Source organism: Glycine soja, chromosome 10 (genome assembly GCF_004193775.1).
Source record: "Glycine soja cultivar W05 chromosome 10, ASM419377v2, whole genome shotgun sequence".
Lineage (NCBI taxonomy): Eukaryota > Viridiplantae > Streptophyta > Magnoliopsida > Fabales > Fabaceae > Glycine > Glycine soja.
The window spans coordinates 3,330,941-3,350,461 of NC_041011.1; the positions used below are offsets into that span (position 1 = coordinate 3,330,941).

At 32.4% G+C, this 19,521-nt stretch overlaps 3 protein-coding genes across 3 annotated transcripts; 1 reads left to right on the plus strand and 2 right to left on the minus strand.

The window, feature by feature from the left end:
- The first annotated feature begins 276 nt into the window (after positions 1–276).
- LOC114369465 (transcription factor MYB30-like) lies at positions 277–3,235 on the plus strand. The gene is made up of 3 exons (XM_028326696.1): positions 277–483; positions 636–765; positions 2,568–3,235. The coding sequence occupies exons 1-3, from the start codon at positions 351–353 to the stop codon at positions 3,073–3,075; spliced, it is 771 nt and encodes a 256-aa protein (XP_028182497.1). The 5' UTR covers positions 277–350; the 3' UTR covers positions 3,076–3,235.
- Positions 3,236–10,025: 6,790 nt separating this feature from the next.
- On the minus strand, positions 10,026–12,855 carry LOC114369464 (glycinin G4). Its single transcript, XM_028326695.1, has 4 exons — positions 12,514–12,855; positions 11,916–12,181; positions 11,094–11,840; positions 10,026–10,596 (listed from the first exon to the last, which is right to left on the minus strand). The coding sequence occupies exons 1-4, from the start codon at positions 12,800–12,802 to the stop codon at positions 10,207–10,209; spliced, it is 1,692 nt and encodes a 563-aa protein (XP_028182496.1). The 5' UTR covers positions 12,803–12,855; the 3' UTR covers positions 10,026–10,206.
- A 4,307-nt stretch (positions 12,856–17,162) lies between these two features.
- LOC114369738 (patellin-6-like) lies at positions 17,163–19,391 on the minus strand. Its single transcript, XM_028326984.1, has 4 exons — positions 18,407–19,391; positions 18,165–18,289; positions 17,950–18,091; positions 17,163–17,652 (listed from the first exon to the last, which is right to left on the minus strand). The coding sequence occupies exons 1-4, from the start codon at positions 19,292–19,294 to the stop codon at positions 17,389–17,391; spliced, it is 1,419 nt and encodes a 472-aa protein (XP_028182785.1). The 5' UTR covers positions 19,295–19,391; the 3' UTR covers positions 17,163–17,388.
- Positions 19,392–19,521: the final 130 nt, after the last annotated feature.

Genomic DNA, 19,521 nt, shown 5'->3' on the forward strand with positions numbered 1-19,521 from the left:
AAAAATTCCTGTTACTCAGAACAAACTATTACCATACATATATTACCACTCTTTTGTTATTTTTTTTTATATATTATCAGTATGTTTAATCGTTTTTGGTTAATTTAATTTTTTTTCCAAGGAATTGAATATTTTTATTATTGAAAATGATTAATAATTTATAATTTTATAACATTAATAACATTCATTCAGTGCATATAACCTGGGTCAGGTTTAAGGTTCAACGTTCAACCTTATTTTATTCATTTATTTATTTGTCTTTTTGGCATTTTTGCAAACAAATAAAAGCGAGGGCAGTGGTGCTTCATTTCCAGCTTGCGGGAATTAATAATAGTCACAACACAAATAATATGGGGAGAGCTCCTTGCTGCGAGAAAATGGGATTGAAGAAAGGATTATGGACTCAAGAAGAAGATCTGATTCTCATCCATCATATCAACACACATGGCCACAAAAATTGGCGTGCCCTACCCAAACAAGCTGGTAATTAACACTAAAGAGTCTTATTAGCACATTTCTAGTTAGCTAGTTCATGGTTGATGAAATTAACAAAGGGAATTAATTCAAATCGTTTCTGTACCTTTATTTTTTTTTTCTTCCTTTTTGCAATCTCCTCTTGTTTTAATTACCAATAGGGCTGTTGAGGTGTGGAAAGAGTTGCAGACTCCGGTGGATAAATTATTTGAAGCCAGATATTAAACGGGGCAACTTTACCAGAGAAGAAGAGGACATGGTAATCCAGTTGCATGAAACGTTGGGGAACAGGTATCATCTAACTATATACCTATCTACGTATTTCTTTTTGGTCTCTCTTAAACTGCATAGTTTTAAACTGTGGATGTGATCGTAGTTGCGCTTGTGGTCATAGTTGCGATTATTGTCCATGTGATAATGTAGATTGTGGCTGTAGCAAGTATTGCGTGAAATTATTATATGATTACACTAAATGTAAATGTGAAAAAAATATAAATTATTTTAATTATTGATATATCTTTTTGTTTTATAAGATTGTGTATATATATATATATATATATATATATATATATATATATATATATATTATTTTTTTTATCATTTTAAGATTTCATATTATTTGCCACCATCAGATACTCCCCAAAATCACACACAACCTCTGCCATTTGACCATTGACATTTAGAATATATAGAATATTGAAGTTTGAACCTTTAAATTTTTTTTACAAAAAGTGGTTTGGAACGGTGGTAATTGTGGTTTCCTTGTGGCTCCATTGTTCATACATTGCGGTAATTCATGTGATTTAAATCCACACTACAATTGTGGGTTATTGTTGCTGTGGGTAGATCAACGATCGCAATATTCTGGCGTCTGCAATTTAGAATCCTTCTTAGTACATTTTGAGCTACATATAAATCATGAGTACACTGTTGACACGAATTATAAAGGTAGTAAAATGATATATCAAAATAAAAAAAAATAAAGGTAGTAAAATGTGTAACATTTGTTGAGTTAGTATGAACCGACTTAATGAAAAGTAGAGTTTAGATTTTAAATTTTGACTTTGAATTAAATGTGGATTTATTTTGTCGGATTTGATCGATCAGTCTAATTTGGCCTTGGTCTGCAAAATTTTTACTAGAAGGTGAAAAAAAAAGGCTTTTACCATACTTGAACTATATTTTAGGCGGCATCTTTGAAGTGATATCCATGAAACACCATTTTTTTTTTTATAGTTATCATATTGATTTTGGACTTATGGTCTGGTGGTGAACCCTCAACACCATATTATTTCCCACCTCAAGTTGTTGACAGCAACAACGAAGCCCTCAATAGTCAACACCACCATCCCACCTCCGCTCTGAAACAACAACACCAAGCAAGACCTTGTCGGGAACACCATATCTAAACAACCCTTTGAAAAAGTCGCAACCTTTTTCTAAGAGGAAACCTTTGTGGCATGAAGGAGTATGTCTCGTCGGAGGATGACCATGAGTTCTCTAAGTTTTGTAGTGTGAAGGAAGGAGAAGAAGAAAGGAAAAAAAATAAAGAAGGGATTCACCGTCACTGGAAATCGCCTCTGAGTGGGATGAGCGGTGGCGATTTTGGTTTCCGATAGAATCGAACGGATGAGTGAGGGAGAGGGACACAAAAGAAATAATTTGGTGGAGGTGGGTATAGGGTGAAATTGTGCTCTAAAGATTATCCAAAAGCCATCAATAAATGGTACAATAATAATTGTACATGGTGAACCACTTGTTACAGGGGATCCACCTTAGATATGATCCAATATTTTAAAATAAGTTAAGTTTTTCTTTACCTTAGCTGCTATAACTAGAGACGACAAAATAGGCTACTCAATCCATTAGTGTTCAACATAATGCTAGTTGTGAGCATTTTAGGCCAGCCCAATATATATTTTTTATTCTTTGTTCATTTTATTTAACTTAAGACTATTTATAACACCAAATCAACCTTTATAACAAAATGCATAACACCCCTTAAAAAAGAACCTAGTTTTGAGTTTAATAATCCAAATGAGGCACTAAGTTGGTAATTATGTGCAATAATTTCTGAATAATTAACAATGCAGATGGTCAGCCATAGCAGCAAAATTTCCGGGGCGCACAGACAACGAAATAAAGAATGTGTGGCACACCCACTTGAAGAAGAGGCTGCCCCAACAGGCAAAACAAAAGCAACAGCAAAAGCTATCTTCCTTGGACACCCTAAATTCCAAACAACAACCCGTGAATCTTCCCACAGAGGAGAAGAAGCCACTATCTCCCCCACAGTGTGTAAGTAGTAGCATGTCAACCCTCACCACTAGTAGTGACACCACCACCAACGAGCATAATAGTAATCATCATCACGTGCCCATGATGAATAACAGTACTACTGCTCCTGAATCGCTGGACGATGATTTCTGGTCTCAAGTTCTCTCGGCTGATAATAATAATTCCGATGCCACCACCAGTTTTCCGGCCACTGGCACCGCGGCTGACGGGAAGTTCCAAGGGGTCCATCCATCAAGTGTGTACAATAATGTGGACTATTGGTTTGATGTTTACATGGGAGCGCAGGAATTTCAAAAATTTTGATGTTGCATGGCTACTCAAGTACTTATATATGTTGTCAATTAGTTTAATGGTTTTTTTAAGACAAATTAGTTTAATAGTTAATAGTTAATTACTTATAAATTGATTACCTTGTTAGTTTTTAGTATATAAGTTGAAGATAATTTTTGTTTTCATACATTTTTCTCATTTTTATTACTTTAATTTCACATTTATTTTAAATTATTTGCTTCCGTCCCAATATATATATATATATATATTGATCCTCACAGTGAATGAGTTTTGAATTTTTTAGGACGTTCCATTTTCTTTTCTTTTCTTTACTTTTCATCTCTTCAATTCTCACTATTACAAGATCTATTCGTAGTTTGAATCCTTTCAAACAAATCTCATCTTTAACCACCAATGATTAGTTCTTTGCTTTTCTTCAATCTATATATCCATGGATTCTTTATCTAAATTTTTGCAATCCTTTCATATGTCTTTGAAAGCCCCCAAATCAATTTTTAAAGCATATTTTAAAATATTAGATGTAACAAGACCATAAATATTTAAATTAGAGCGAAAACAAAAACTCCATACATGGCATGTACAAATGCAGATCTGGTTTCACATTTTGTGTGTTTTTTAATTCTTGTGATGTATGTATCAAGATAAGGCGCATATTGTCGTCTTCTGAGCGCATGATGCAATATGTTTCCTGGATGGTCCAAGGTAGAAGAAATTAACAACATAGTTAGTGGACTTCTAGATTATATTATATTTGTGTTCTGCTTTATCGGAGTAAATAGGATTTTTTTTGTCATATTATTATTATTATTACGAAATATACATTTAGCACTCTTTAAAGAGATCAGATCTAGTATCATTTAATCCGATATCATTTTGATCAATAACGTTAACTTATTGATGACCAAACAAAATTTGAGAACGTTAAATTAAGAACAATGTATAACTCGTGTTAAACAATGTGTCTTAATCTTTCCCTTCAAAAAAGGAGTATACTCTAAAATTTTGCATAAATTTTGCCTCCTAGATCCTGTCTTTGACAGTTTGGCGTCCATGTGTCACTATTTGTTCACTTGTACGTACTGATAATATTCTATGGGAAAAACAGAGAAAATATAGCATGAATTAATGATGTTAATGTCAATCATTTGTATGCTGTGTTTGCACTTTGCATGCGCTGGGAAAAATTAAAAAAAAGGATGTATTTGATCTCTTTTCATTTTATATTTTAAAAAAATTTAAAATTTGTTTGTTAAAATAAAAGTTGTTTTTATTTTCTTGTCATCACCATCTCTGCTCTCCAATCCTTCCGCTTCTTCCTTTAGCAAATAAAAAATAAAACATGTTTGATGGATTTATTTGCAATTTAAGTTTTGAAAACTATTTCAAAATATTTTTTTAAAATAAAATAATTGAAATATATTTCCTTGTCAATCTTTTTTTTTTCTTGTTTGTTATTTTCCATAGAATTCTTAAGCTTCTTTTTCAACTAATTGACCATAAAGTTAATTAGAGTCTAGACCGATGTTGCTGAAAAGCTTCCATGGTGGCGCTATGATGAAAATGGCAAAAATTCCTAAATTTGTTCGCCAAAAAATGGAAATGGCGTGGCAGGTTTTTACCCTGCACAAGTGTTCAAAGGAAGCTAGAGAAGAGATTTGGACACATCTTTGAGAGAGAGAGAGAAAACGAAGGCAACCCTGTAATTCCAAATGTTGGTCTATGATTTGGACACATCAACTAGTAGTAATGCTATAGGAACAAGAACATTGCTAAAAAATGGCCAATAGATTTGGCTTTGTAAAATTTCAAATATTGTAATTTTGAAGTGAAAGAAGGGGAAACTAAGATAGGCTAACATGTACATCTAAGAGGCATATGACAAAGAATCGAAGGTCAGGATTCATCATTATATTGCTCGTTTTTTGTACCATGTCAGCTTATCATTCAACCTTATTAAATTGAATACCTTTCGAGATATGATTTCAGCATTTAGTATTTATGATCCAAATGGTCCAGCTCCTAGTTATCATGATATTAAAGTTTCACTCCTCAATAAGGAGCTGTAATACACTAAAATTTTGTTGAAGGACCATAAGGAGCAATGGAATAAACATTGTTGTTCTATTATGTCAAATGTCTGGACTGACTGAAAGCAACATATATATTATGCTTGATTATTTTTTGGTGAGCTCTCCTACAGGGACAATATTTGTGAAATCCATTGATGGCTTTAAATGTGTGAAGACAGGTGAAAAGTTGTTTGAATTGCTTAATTTCTTTATGAAAAATATTGGAGAAGAATACGTTGTTTAGGTTATCATGGTTCATCGATAATGAAGCAATTATGTTTTAGCTGGTAAGATGTTGGAAAATAAAGGACCACATCTTTACTAGACTCTTTGTGTAACCCATTGCATAAACTTGATGGTTGAAGACATTCAAAAGCTTCATTTAAAAAAGGAGATAATTCAAAGGGGAGTTGATCTTGTTGGGTTTATCTATAGTCATTTTAGTACCTTGAGTTTGTTGAAACATTTCACAAAAAAGATGAAATTGGTAGACACGTGGTTATAAGATTTGTACATCATTTCTATCATTAGAAATACTTCATATAAAAATGTTTTTTTTTCTTTCTTAAAAAGAAAAAGACTTCATCAAGAGAAAAGAAATTTGAGAAAGATATTTACTTCTAATTATGAATGGAGTAAAAACAAGTTGTCTAAGCTAAGGGGGAGACAAGCAACAAAAGTTGTCCTTATGCCTTCATTTTCTAAATCATGTGGTTTTTACTCTCAACTTCATGCGCGGCTCCTCTTGTTTGAGTACTTTGTTTTTTAAAGGAAGCAAAAGATTAGGAATATCCACTTTTCTAGACTTTTTCCCCCCTTCTTTTTGGGAGATTAGAAATGACGAACCTGAATAGCATACCTCGTGGAGTCGTCGTCATGACTTAAAAGAGAAGGGTAATTTTACTTGTACCTTTTTTTTATTATTCTTTGCATCTCTCTTTTGATTTTTTTAATATTTTGAAGATTAATTTCTAAAATGTAGAAAATAATTCTAAAAACTAATTTCAGAATAAACTTTGAAAAAATGCCGAAAAAAATAACAAAAAGCATGTGTTTGAACACATTAAACAGCCTAACCAAATGTCAATTGGGCTTTTCTCTTTCCACCCTCTATTTGCTAAGTCCATGTTTAATTGTATATCATGTCACAAAATGCAAACACAACCAAAACAGAAAACATGTTTTCATTTTGTTAATTTTTTTTTAAAATTTAACACTATAAAAATATATTATTATTGTAAATACAAGTTACGTTTATTAAAAAATATGTAAATTTGGTTGGGCTAAATTTAATTCTTAATAATATTCTTTCGATCCCTAATTATAAGATATAATTAATTAATTAATTTATGTTTATTAAAAATATTAATTAATTTGATTGTTAACACAATTTTTTTTATAATTATAATATTTTTTTCAAAATTATCCTACCTTCTATTGGAAACCTACTAATTTTTTTTCAATCTCGACGGGGAAAAAGAGAAAATAATTCAAGGTATTTTAGTTATAAAATAATTAATACACACAAGAGATAAAACAAAGTCTTATAATAAAAATCAAAACAAATTTATTGACTATATCTTATAAATAAATAACTGTGAAAAGATGTGTATATGCTAGTTTAATGTTAATCAATTATTTTAATATGAATGATTTGAATAGTGTACCTTGAAGAGGACAACATATTGGGCACTGAGACCAAATTGGCGGAGGGCTGGGAGGGTGATGACCCGACCAGCGTTAGGGTTGTAGAAGTGAGCACGCGAAGGGCGAGCAATATTCTCCTGAAGCTTCAAGCTACAGATATTTTCCTCAATCCCGTTTCCATGTCGCCTTTCTCTACTGGGTCTTGGCTCATCTTCTTCGTCTTTGTCTTCCTCTTGTTGTTGTTGTTCTTGCCGTCATCTGGAGACTGAAGTTTCTCTGCTATGTCTTCGTTGATGCCGAAGGATTGTGCCAAAAAGTGCTTACTGAAGCCACTTAGCACGCTTCCATCTTCACCTTCCCCCTCCTGCTGCTTCTCGTGGTGTTGTTGCCTATGAAGCAGGGACATCCGAGTCGCTTGATGTGTCCGGTATCCGACATGACACTGACATCAACATCGACGTCCGTGTCTGAATTAAGTTTGATATGTTTAACTTAACAGATGTTCACATGTCCGTGTTCATATCAGTATCGATCCTTCATATATTATTGCATTATCTATGCAGGGTGCTCTAAATCTGGCTTCCCACCAAGGTAAAATACCTTAAAAAAAAAAACAACTCATACCTTATTAGCTAATTAGTATATAAAATATATTGTAAAATAGTTTTTTTTTTTAAGTATAGTTTTATTCTATAGAAGATTATGGCTTGATTGGGTTCTTGGACATGCCCACCCAACCAAGTGTCGTTAACTTTGTAGCTTTATTAAACGGTGTAACTATTATTAATTTGTTCTCATAAATTAAAAAGTTAAATATATGAACCATGGCAGTAATTCAAAACTATCTAATTATATTTATTGGTAGTTTCTTAATTAGATGAGTTATTTATTTTAATTTTATGTTTTCTTATAATTTTATATAAATTTAAATATTCTATACAAAAATTCAGTATAATATTAAGGTTATTAAAGTAAATGTTTAATTAAATTAATTTTGGGATCCTATAACACTTACAAAAAATGTTTTTTGGTATAATTTTATTAAGTAACGTACTCATAAATAACTACATATCCTCTATTCGAATGGAAAAAAAAAAGTGAAGAACTATTCTTATCAGAGACGTTCTAAGAGTGTGAATAAATAAACAAATGAGATGAATTAATTAGCATGTCTTTCTTTCTTCATAGTTAATATAGTAAATTAAAACGAGTTAATTACCCTGCGGTTTTGATCACTAACGGCAACAAGAGCTTCATCGCCAGTGTTATAGATCCAGAAAGGAACACCAGGAGGAATCAAGAGTATGTCTCCTTCATTGAAATGGTGCCTATCTTGTGGCTGCTGCGACCTTGAGCCTCTTCTCCGCCATCTAGATTGTCTTCTGGCTCCTCAAACGTTTCAGGACATCCCGGAATTGCAAGTCCAATTGCTCCCTTCCCTATATACCCCACACACATCAATCATCACCAAATAAAACAATCACACTATTATCAGCTAATCTCTTTAGTTATAATTGTTAAAAGTTCATCGATATAACTTGTAAAGATAGTCATCAATCTTATACATATAATAACAATTTGTGATTAGATATATAGATAATATTATTATTAGTTCTATAAAGATTAAATTAGTATTTAATTTGTCCTTTAATTCATTTTTTGATTTGATTCTCTATTTTTTTAGTTCAATTAAATCTTCTAATTAATAGATAAAAAAGAAAGATAAAAAACTACGTTGAAAATTAATCTTCTAATTAAATTTTATAATTAATAGATTAAATTAGTATATAATTACATTAAATACTGATGTAAATTAATCTTTCTCAAAATGAAAGATAAAAAGTTCAATAAAACTTAAAGAGATTAAAAATGTATTTAATATATGAATTTTGGATAGTGTACCTTTTAACCACATCAAAAGTTACTTCAAATTTAAAAAACTAATCCAAATTATTAAAATAAATAAATAAAATAAACACAAAGCCAAAAGACTTTCTCATAGGCATGACAACTAAATCTAAATTATTTGTAAGACCCACCTCATAAAAAATCCACTTTGACTAGGGTTAAAGCCAAGTATGAATTTTCCCCTACTTCTAAAATCGTGGTCAAGGTCAAGATCAAGCAAGGATTTAAACCTTCAATCCTCCATTGTTGTACCTGCCCAATACACACTCATACACAAGCGTCACACACACCTAACACAATATACATTTTCGCTCTAAACTGACGGATTTAGTATTTTCATCCATGTCTTTTTTATAAATCTGACCCTAAACCTAATTCAGATTGAAAGAGTCAAACTCACTCTCACTTTCACCCTGTCTCATTGACATATCTACTTCTTTACTCCGGTCACATGATCAAATGAATAGCTTATTAAAGTATTGCCGACATTAAAAATTTAAATATTTGATCGACTTATGCATTTGCTTTAGAATGCTAGGAGTCTTTTATAACTAGGACCTTAGAGTAAGATTTTTTTGTACTGAAAGGGTTAGAGTATGATGTTCGAATACAAATCTAAACTAAGAATATCCTATAGTTTAAATTATCATAAATCCAAAACCAAAAAATATTATTTCACTCTCGTGCATAAAGTAAAAGTCTGCTGATTTCTATTTTTCTATAATGACTCATATATATAATATAGAAATTCTAAATATTTAAAATTTCGAAGGACTTCTTATTAGCTCAAGTACTATCAAGCCTGTTGTCATCGATCACGTTCATCAATTGCGACTTATTAAACTGGGAATTTCATATTCGTAACCTTTGGTTTTTTTTTTATTTTTTACTTTGCACAGAATACCTTGCCTTATAATTTATCAAGACTTCCAAATTTTCTGTAAAAAGCAGCTCAATATATCTTCTCAGTAGGCACATTGTTGTAAATTAGAGGCTATTTCACGTATTTTATTAATTTATTAAAATAAGTTAAAAATATATTAAAAAATCAAATAAATATATGCATATCAAATTGAAAGATAATTTAATTTAGGTAAGTTGTGCTGATCTTATTATTTCATAAGAGGATAGAACACAAGAGAGCTCTTCCCAAAAAGACGATAGAACACAAGAGGTGCTCAAAATATTAAGAAAATATTTTAAATTAATTACTTCCGTTTATTTCAAACAAGATTTATATGGAGATCAAATAATTCCCCAGTAAACATATAATCAGTATTACTCATTTAAAAGTAGATAAAAGCTAGCTTGCCCACAAAAAAGAAAATAAACACAGAATAAAGACAAAACGTGAAGACTGACATTTTATTAAGGCGATTGAAAGGTACAACGCCACTCAGATATAAACATAGGCTCGCTGGGATGGTACATGGGCCATACTTTTTATTATCATACAAAATTTATTTATTTGTTATTATTTCATAAGATGGCCTCATCCTCACACCATCATGCTTGTCATTTATGCGACTTTAACACGGGGTGAGCCTTGTTGAGACTCAGGGTTGACCAAAGGACCCCAATTTCCTTCATACTTAAGCTCAGACACTTGACTCTGTCGAAGGTTGTAAGAATGGGCAAGAACCTCTGAGGGAATTGCCCTAAACACATCCTTCAAGTAGCTAGTGACTGCGTTGTGGTGTGTCTTGAATACTATGTATTCGAATCCTTGTTCTCCGGCTTGCTCCGCCACCACGAAGTTCTGTGGTACCACCAGCAATTGTCCCCTCCTAAGCTCACCGTCGAACACTGCATTCCCTTGGCAGTTCACAACTCTAACCTTTCCTTGTCCTCGAGTCACATAGATCACACTGTTTGCATTCAGATTCCAATGTGGAGAGTAAATTCCATTCTGCATGGATATAATAACATGTGTTACGTATCATCATCATCATTATTATTATATATTATATATTTACACCGATATTTTTATTAAAAGTAGTAGAACCAACAAGTAACTATAATTATTGTCAAATAAGTCTTCATTGACATGTTAAAGTAACTCATAAAAAATCAATGCACAATTTTAATACATTACAGTTCAACTACCCCTAGAGAATCACTAAAGAATTACCCATATCAAATGATATTTTAATGACATTTTAAAGGAATCCAACCCTACAACATACTTATTGACATTTTTATATGTCTTCTAAATTATTATATCATATGATTTATGACATAAAGATTTTTCCCTTTTGTGCTTTCTTTTTATTTCTTAATTTTCTCAAGATAGACTAATTGACAATTGAATATCCACGGAAAAATTACTATGGTAGATGTGTAAGTATGTACGTATATTAGTTTCATGTTGATTACTTAGTAATATGAATGAGGTGAATTACATACCTTGTAGAGGACAACATATTGGGCACTGAGTTGGAATTGGCGGAGGGCTGGGAGGGTGAGGCTGTTGAGGGTACTAATGCGACCAGCTTTAGGGTTGTAGAAGTCAGCGCGTGAAGGGCGAGCAATGTTCTCGTGAAGCTTCAAGGTGCAGATATTTTCCTCAACCCCGTTTCTTGTCTCGCATCCTCTTTCACGTGGTTCTTCTTGTCTAGGTCTTCTGGGTTGTGTCTTTTTCGATCTCCATTCGCGGCTCTTGCGAGGTTGATCTTCATCTTCATCTTCGTCCTCGTCCTCGTCCTGGTCTTGTTCACGCTTTCCTTGGCTTGGTCGACTAGGACGAGGTTTATCTTCATCTTCGTCCTCGTCCTCGTCTTGTTCACGCTTTCCATGGCTTGGTCGGCGAGGAGGGTGAGAGGGAATTTGTTCATCTTCATCATCTTCGTCTTCATCTTCATCTTCATCTTGTTGTTCTTGCCACTTGGGGCTGATAACGCTGAGACCTCCTTCCACTGTCACGATCTGCTTCCTTTCGTCGTCTGGAGACTGAAGTTTCTCAGCTATGTCCTCGTTGGTGTTGAAGGATTGTGCCAAGAAGTGTTTGCTGAAGCCACTGAGCACGCTGCCACCTTCTTCCTCTTCCTCCTGCTGGTGTTGCCCCTGCTTGCGTCCACCATGACTTTTCTGCTGTTGTTGTTGTTGCATGGTCTCTGGGTACTCTATATCTGGGTTCCCAGCAAGGTAAAATACCTGAAAGTGAAAAAATTAACAAGTGAGGAGAACATGGTTTTTGTTAATAGTAAATGAAATTGAATTGATAATTACCCTAGGGGTTTGATCAAGCTGGTTATTGAAGTTAGAGGTGTCAAGAAGACTGATGGCAACAACTGGTTCATCGCCAGTGTTATAGGTCCAGTAAGGAACACCAGGAGGAATCACGAGTACGTCTCCTTCATTGAAGTGACGAATCTTCTGGTGACTGTCCTGTAGCTGCTGCTTCTGCGACCTTGAGCCTCTTCTGTTTGATTGTTCTTGTGGCTCCTCAAACGTCTCAGGACATCCTGGAATTGCAACTCCAAGTGCTCCTTTCCCTGTACATCAATCATCACCAAACAAAACAATCACATTTTTATTTAATCAGATATCTTAGTTGATATATATAACTTAATAAAACTTTTAAGGTGATTGATATGTCAACAAAGTCATTCTATATATAATAATAATAATTTGTAGTTAAATAATCATGTAAAATTTACTATAGAGATACTATTTACTTAAATCATTATTATCTTTAGTAAATGATCTATGGTAATGTGATGTTGAAATTTGAACAAGTGCTGACAAATGGATTAATATACACTGAGAAATGCTGGTGATACTCTTTCTGATACGTGTGTTAGAAGCACTCCTTATATATGATTACCTTGGGCGATGATGATCATCCGGGGATAAGGCGAGTAAGATGGCAAGTGGAGGCCATTGCGGTTGAGGGTGAGTTTGGAAACAGTGACACCGGCGCATTTCAGCTCAGGGTGTTGAGAGTTCCATGTTTGAATCAAACCACCTTCGGACTCAACGCGGTGGTCGGGTTCCAACGCGTTGAGGTTGTTGAGTTGGCACTCGTTGAGCTTGCTGGAGCTAATAGCAAAGCATGCACTCGACAAGAGTAGCAAGCAAAGGGAAGAAAGAGAGAGAGTGAAGGGCTTCCCCATATTGAACTAAGGAAGTGTTAATAATTAAGTTTGAAGGAGTTGGTGAATTGGAAAGAACATGAGGAGTGGTGATTTATAGGTATGAGAGGAGAGTGACTGAGGGACACGTCAATGAATAAGGGTTGCTGAGTTTGTGACATTCTTCACCTTGCATGGCTATTGTTTCCAATTTTGTTACACCTCATACATAAGCATGCATGCTTCGTTTATATTTGCAATGGTACAATGAACAACACCAAAATTGGAGGCACTCTGAATGGTCCCCTCCTACAGATTCTCCGCGTCTCAAAGTCTATCCTCTTATACAATATGAGAATATCAGATCAATATTGTTCTATTCAGTTCATCATGTATATTTTTATACAATTTCGTTTATAAATGAGATAAGCTGATTAAAAATGTGAAATAAAATAAATAATATTACAGTAAAAGATAAAAGAAAAAGGTTATAGAAACTGTTAAATATTTTTCTTATAACCATTAGTATATATCATCGATCTTTCATATGATGCGTTAATTATTAAAAAACAAATCCACAATATATAATCTTTGCCTGAATCCTCCAGCATAATTGTCTCTGTAAAGATATATATTAAATACTATGGTGTGTTAAGAATCCTTCTCAATTTGAACTGTTTTACTGTGCATTTTGTCAGTACTATGATCTTATATTGTATAGTAACGGCGCCTCCTCTTTTCCCACTCAAGACTCAACGTTTGTAAATAATGATTTTTTCTTCTGCATTAAGTATATTTTCAGTTGAGAGATGAATCCTTGAATAATTATAACTATATACAAATTTTCTCTTTTATTTTTCTCTCTTTTCTTATCATATTATTTAGTACATTTTAATATTTCTCCCTTTTCTTTTTTATATCTCTCTCCCCGAAACAATTATCTTTTTAAAATTCTCTTAAAAAAATTGAAACAGATAAACAATTATTTCTTTAAATTGAAGAAACATTTAGTAAGTTTAATTTCATGCATTACTAGATAACTAGGAAGAGCACTCAAAATATTCACAGAGGATGAGAAGGTGAGTACACGTATAGAGGGTAACAGCTCTTCTGCACGTGTGCATATGCATGGCTATCATATGATATAAATTACGTACACGTGCCTCCCTTATTTTATTCGGATAGTGAATTTGGGCTACAGTCTAAAAAATACAGAGGCGTCGATTTTATGCGTATATATATACGATTGATCGGTGGATCTAGCTATCTGAGTAATGTTTGGATTACAGGATTATATAAGTGAGAGACAGAGAAGCATGAATAATTGATTAAAGACTGGGACCATGTCTGAACTATTTTATTCAATACAAGAGGAATAAATTAATGTTAACAGTGGATCACAAATTTAGTGATAATTTTTCAAAATTATATATAAATTACTTCGTTACTAATTTTATTTTTTCTTAAAAATTCACTTAGAATTATTCATATATTGAATTTTTTATATACGATTAAGTTAAATACTTTAAAAATAATTATTCTTCATACTAATTTTATTTAACTTAAATAGGATTACCTCCTCTTATGAACGATATCAACCCTTGTTAAACTTTAAAATAAAAAACTTTAACAATATTTTATGCTATCGATTACATGATGAGCATGCATGTTATATAGTTGATAGACACAAATTTTACTAGATTAAATATTTTTTAAGTCCTCAACGTAAGTGTCCTTCATTAAAAAAATTTACAAACAAAAAAATCAAACATAAATTCTTTTAATAAATTATATTATTGTGTGCATCTAACAAGATCAACATTCTATTCATATAGAATACTTTTGATTAATTTCTTTCATAAATGAGATAAATGGATATACAAAAATATGTTAAATAATATGACGATAAAAGATAAAAAAAAAAAAACAAATATACAAGTTGTTTTCCAGCTTGTTTTATAAACATAGTATCGTGTTCGTCTCTTTTATGAAAACAAGTAATTATACTACGTACGTTGTTGAGAATCCTTCACAATTTGGACTATTTTATTGTACAATATCTCACTATATATGCAAAAGATCTTATAAGCAAAGGCGTCTACTTTTTTTTTTTCCTCTCATCCAGACTACTTGACATTTGTAAATGATGAATTTTTCTACATTAATTAAGGACACATTTTCAGTTGAGATAAATCCTTTTTAGATAAGTGATTATTTTGATTATTTTAGATGAGTGATTACAATTAATTATATACCAATTTTCTCTTTCATCCTTTATTTATTTTACTTTTCTATCTTATCATATGATTTATCACGTTTTAAATTTTGCATTTTCTTTGTATTATTTTTTCTTTTATCTTTCTATATATCTTTTTTCCCTAAACATTTATCTTTTTTATATACTCGTATACAGTACAATCGCACTTTAGCGTGCAAATCCGTTGCTATCATATCATATTAAACTTACACGTGGCTCACTTATTTTATTTGGCTGGTGAATTTGAGCTATAATTAAGTCAAGAAAACATATAGAGGCGTCGATTTTATGCGTATATATACGATGATCGGTGGATCTAGCTATATAGTAATGTTTGCATTTCAAGCAGTGCGGATCCACACTTATTTGGGTTGTACATGTATATTTTATTTTTTAAATAAATTGTCTCTCCTAACTTAGATCTAAATCTATCATTATTTTAGGATTACATAAGCATATGCAGTATACTGAACAGTGAGAGAAAGAGAAGCAAGAATAAATCTTGAAAGAGTACGATCATGTCCGAACTATTATATTAGAAGAGGAATTATAATTATTGTTGGATAAATATTTATTTTACTCTTTTCAAAGTGGTAAGGATTCACAACTTGATTTTTAAAAAATGAAAATTTTGAATTTAATTTTTAAACGTATAAAAAATATAACAGATTGATTCCTAAAACATAAAAAATTTAAATTTAGTCCCCTGAATATATAAAAAAATGTGACAAATTGATTTTATTCTTAATTTTCTTATGTTATTTCTAACCTATATGCTTAAATAACACATTCAATGATAACATGAGAGTTGACAATTATCATGTGATTGTTCTTTTTTAATTTAGTTTTTAAACTTAACAATTTATTATCACTTTAACATTTGAATATAATCAATCACTTATCAACATTTTGGTATCTAAGATAACTTATTATCATTTTAATATTTAAATATAATCAATTACTAACATTTTCATTTCTAAGCTTAACTATGTATTTTCATTTTGATTCTTAAAAATATTTTTAAATTTTTAATTAAATCTCACATTACATATAATTATTAGCATACTCATCATCATATCCTCTTATTTTCATTTCACATCCTTCATTTTTCACTTTTCTCTTAAATAATTCATCTTTGACTTTATATTCATCATTTGTATTCAAAGTTGGTTATTTATTCAATTAAAACATCAATTTTAATAAGAAAATGACATAAAAACATCCTTAAAAATTATTTAATTTCCATCTTAATAGAAGTGAAAAAATGTTGTAATATTTATACTGACATGCAATATGAAACTTAATCATGAGTTTAAAAAATTCAAAGAACACTAACCGGAGACATTGAGTCTGTGGATTCTCTCCCAGCAGCAGGAACAACCTTGCCCCTGTTATATTCTTGCGTGGGGATGAAACCACTGAATCCCAACGTGATTTGCATGGAAGAATTTAAGAATGAAGATTTAATTTAACCATTTGGAGTGTCTCCATAAATTTCATTCAGTCTTGAACTAATTCTGGATGTACTTGTGATTATACTTTATGATGCATCCTGGTAAAGGAGTTTTAAAACTGCAGTAGGCTCAAGGTGTTTTGTTTTGGAAATTGGTTCCAGAAAATTTTGGTTGAGTTTGTTGCCGAGTTCTGCAATGGAATATAATTAATTTTAATTAACTTCCATAAGCAGATTCTTATTCCTTTCACTGACAAAAATTTCTTAATCCAGCAACCAGAATTAAATATGATTATTAATCATTTTTTATTCAGAAAACTTGATGCACCCTGATGCATTTTCCATTTTGCTGATGCAACCAATTGTCTGCATTTTGACTACGTTATTTGTCTATCTCAAGATAAACAAGTTATCCCCCAAAAATTATCTACAACTAATAGAAAAGGACGAGAGGTAAATATTACAGAAGTAATGTTTATATATCATTACTCAATATTACACAATCATTCAGTCAAAATTTTCATACAACCAATTGTTGGTTTTTACAATGAAAGTCATATTTATCATTTTTTTTGTTGATTAACAGTGTAACAATTTTTACACTGACAATGAAATTAATCTCAATAAAAAGAATGCAAGACTTCAAATAAATCAAACTCACTGTGGTTGAACTAGGCAACTAGCTGTAATGTAAAGTATGTAACATAAAATCTTCTATTCCATTAATTCATGGCTTTGTGTCCCAAATGTTAAAAAAAAAAACCCATTAGAAACATATGGATATGCAAAGAATCAATTCTAGCAGCCGTGAACTAAAACCTTTTGAATCTTTAGCAGTGAGTAAAAGGGGTCTATTCTGCCAGCAATTTCATGTTGGTATAACTGAGTGTGAATGTACAATATCTTCAAATCAAATTGCTACTGTAACAAGAAGAACATTGGAACAGTGGTTCTAGCTGTAAATCTATAGAACATTTTTTTCTTCTTATAGGTTCCATTTTCAACTGTTATCACTATCTTCCCAGGTTCACTGATGTAAAAGGAGTTTCTAGTGCTGCTACCATCTACACTTTGGTTTTGCAATAATACACTGTATGAGCCTTCATCATCTGGAATGAACTCTTCCTTGTAGGACACATTCCATCCCACCACAGTTACATCCCACATTATTGTCACTCCAAGCTAGACACATTCCAAAATCAAATTACAACAAATAAGCAAATTAGGTCAACATGATAAATAATAATAGAGTTTAATGTATATGTACTAGCAGTAAAACAGTTTTACACTGACATCCAATCACAAATCATCATTTTAATTACTTTATGATAAATGTGAACAAACTTATCATATATGATGGGTTGTAATTAGATGATTGTGTACTATAGTGCATAATCATTTTTCTCATAATAATAATACTTTTACGTGCATGTGCACAAGTGCATTCAATTTGGAACCAAAAAAAAATCATGTATATACCTCTTTGACCGGAAATTCAACTTTCGAAACCGTACTTCCTTTGATTTTATGCTCTGAAACCTTATCAGAAGGTGAAAAATCTTCATCATTGTTCCTCCTTACACCACCATATTCAGTTGGAAGGTGCTCTGGGGCTATAAACCTTCACAAATGACAATGTTAATTAACGGTGGTTGAATTAGATAAGATTGAGAGAATGGAACCTAAACACTTACTTAAGAAGTGTCTGTGTGACCTTCTGTGGCCTAGCTAAGATGAACTTCTTTTTATTTCTCTGATTCATGAACCTTGAGAATAGCACTTGAGAAGTGTAGAACCAAAATGGAGCATATACTATAATCTGCAAAATTAAATATAAAAAAAATGGGGGAAAGAAAAATCAATCAGCATTCTGCAGTTTCAATTTAGATTGAAGACATAATAGCCAATATGCTCTATTATACATTTATAAACTAACATTTTTGTGAATGATCTCAGGGTAGTAATTCTGAAACAAAATTAGAGCCCTTTTGCTGAGTGAGTTGAGCTCCTTGGTTCCTTGCATTGGTGTGTTCCTCAAATCAAAAACCTGAAGTACAGAGTTCACTCCTCCTTCCCTAAAGCAAAGCTTCTTCACAGCCTTTTCAATCAATTGAATTCTCCACCTCAAATACTTGTCACATTTGTTATCTGATCCAAAGGTCTTCTTATAGACGCGCCTGTCTTTGAAAATCCCACAAACATGGTAACACACAGGACGACCTTCCCTATCTTTACTGCACAAGAATCCTGCATTATTATTTCCAAACTCAGCCCCCAAATCCTCATCAATGATCCTATCAACATTGTTCTCGCGCCGCCACACAAGTGTCTTCTGCAGCATGTCAAATGCCTCACTCACCTTGAAATCCTTGGCCTTCAAGAATTTCCTCAAAACAACATCAGTTCCCTTATGAGCCTTGCTTGGCAACAAAGGAACGCCCCAGAGAGTAATCTCTCTAATCTGTTCCCTTGCCACTACTATTTCTTGTGGCGCAAGTTTCTCATGATCTTGTTCTCCTAACAGATAGTTCCCAAGAATGGCATCCTCAACCTTGCAACGAAACTCGAGCAATGACTTCTCCGCCTTGAGCTTGATCTCAGCAGGACTCGGGGCTGCGTCTCCCAAAGATGTGGCCTCAAGATCATCATCATCATCTTCTTGGTCACAATCATGATCTTCTAATTGGTTCTTCTTCTCTAATTGGACCTTGAGACTCTTCTCAATATTGTTGGTGTTCTTATCGAAGAAATTGAAAACTAAGGGCACCCCAACAACGATTTTCCCATTTTCATCGTTGCAACAACATTCATTGGTGTTGTTCATGGTTGCAACAAAAATGTTGAAATTAATTCTTCTTCTTCTCCTCCTCCTAGATTAGAGCATTTGGCAGAGGGAGGGAGGGGGTGGAGAAGGAAGAGAGAAAAAGTGGCATTTAGATTTACATTACATGCATATGCATGAGAAGGCCTTGTTAATTTGTGACAACTCAATAATGTTGAATGATGATGGGTCACTTTCCCTCAAATTGAGAATTCTCAACCGTTAGTTTG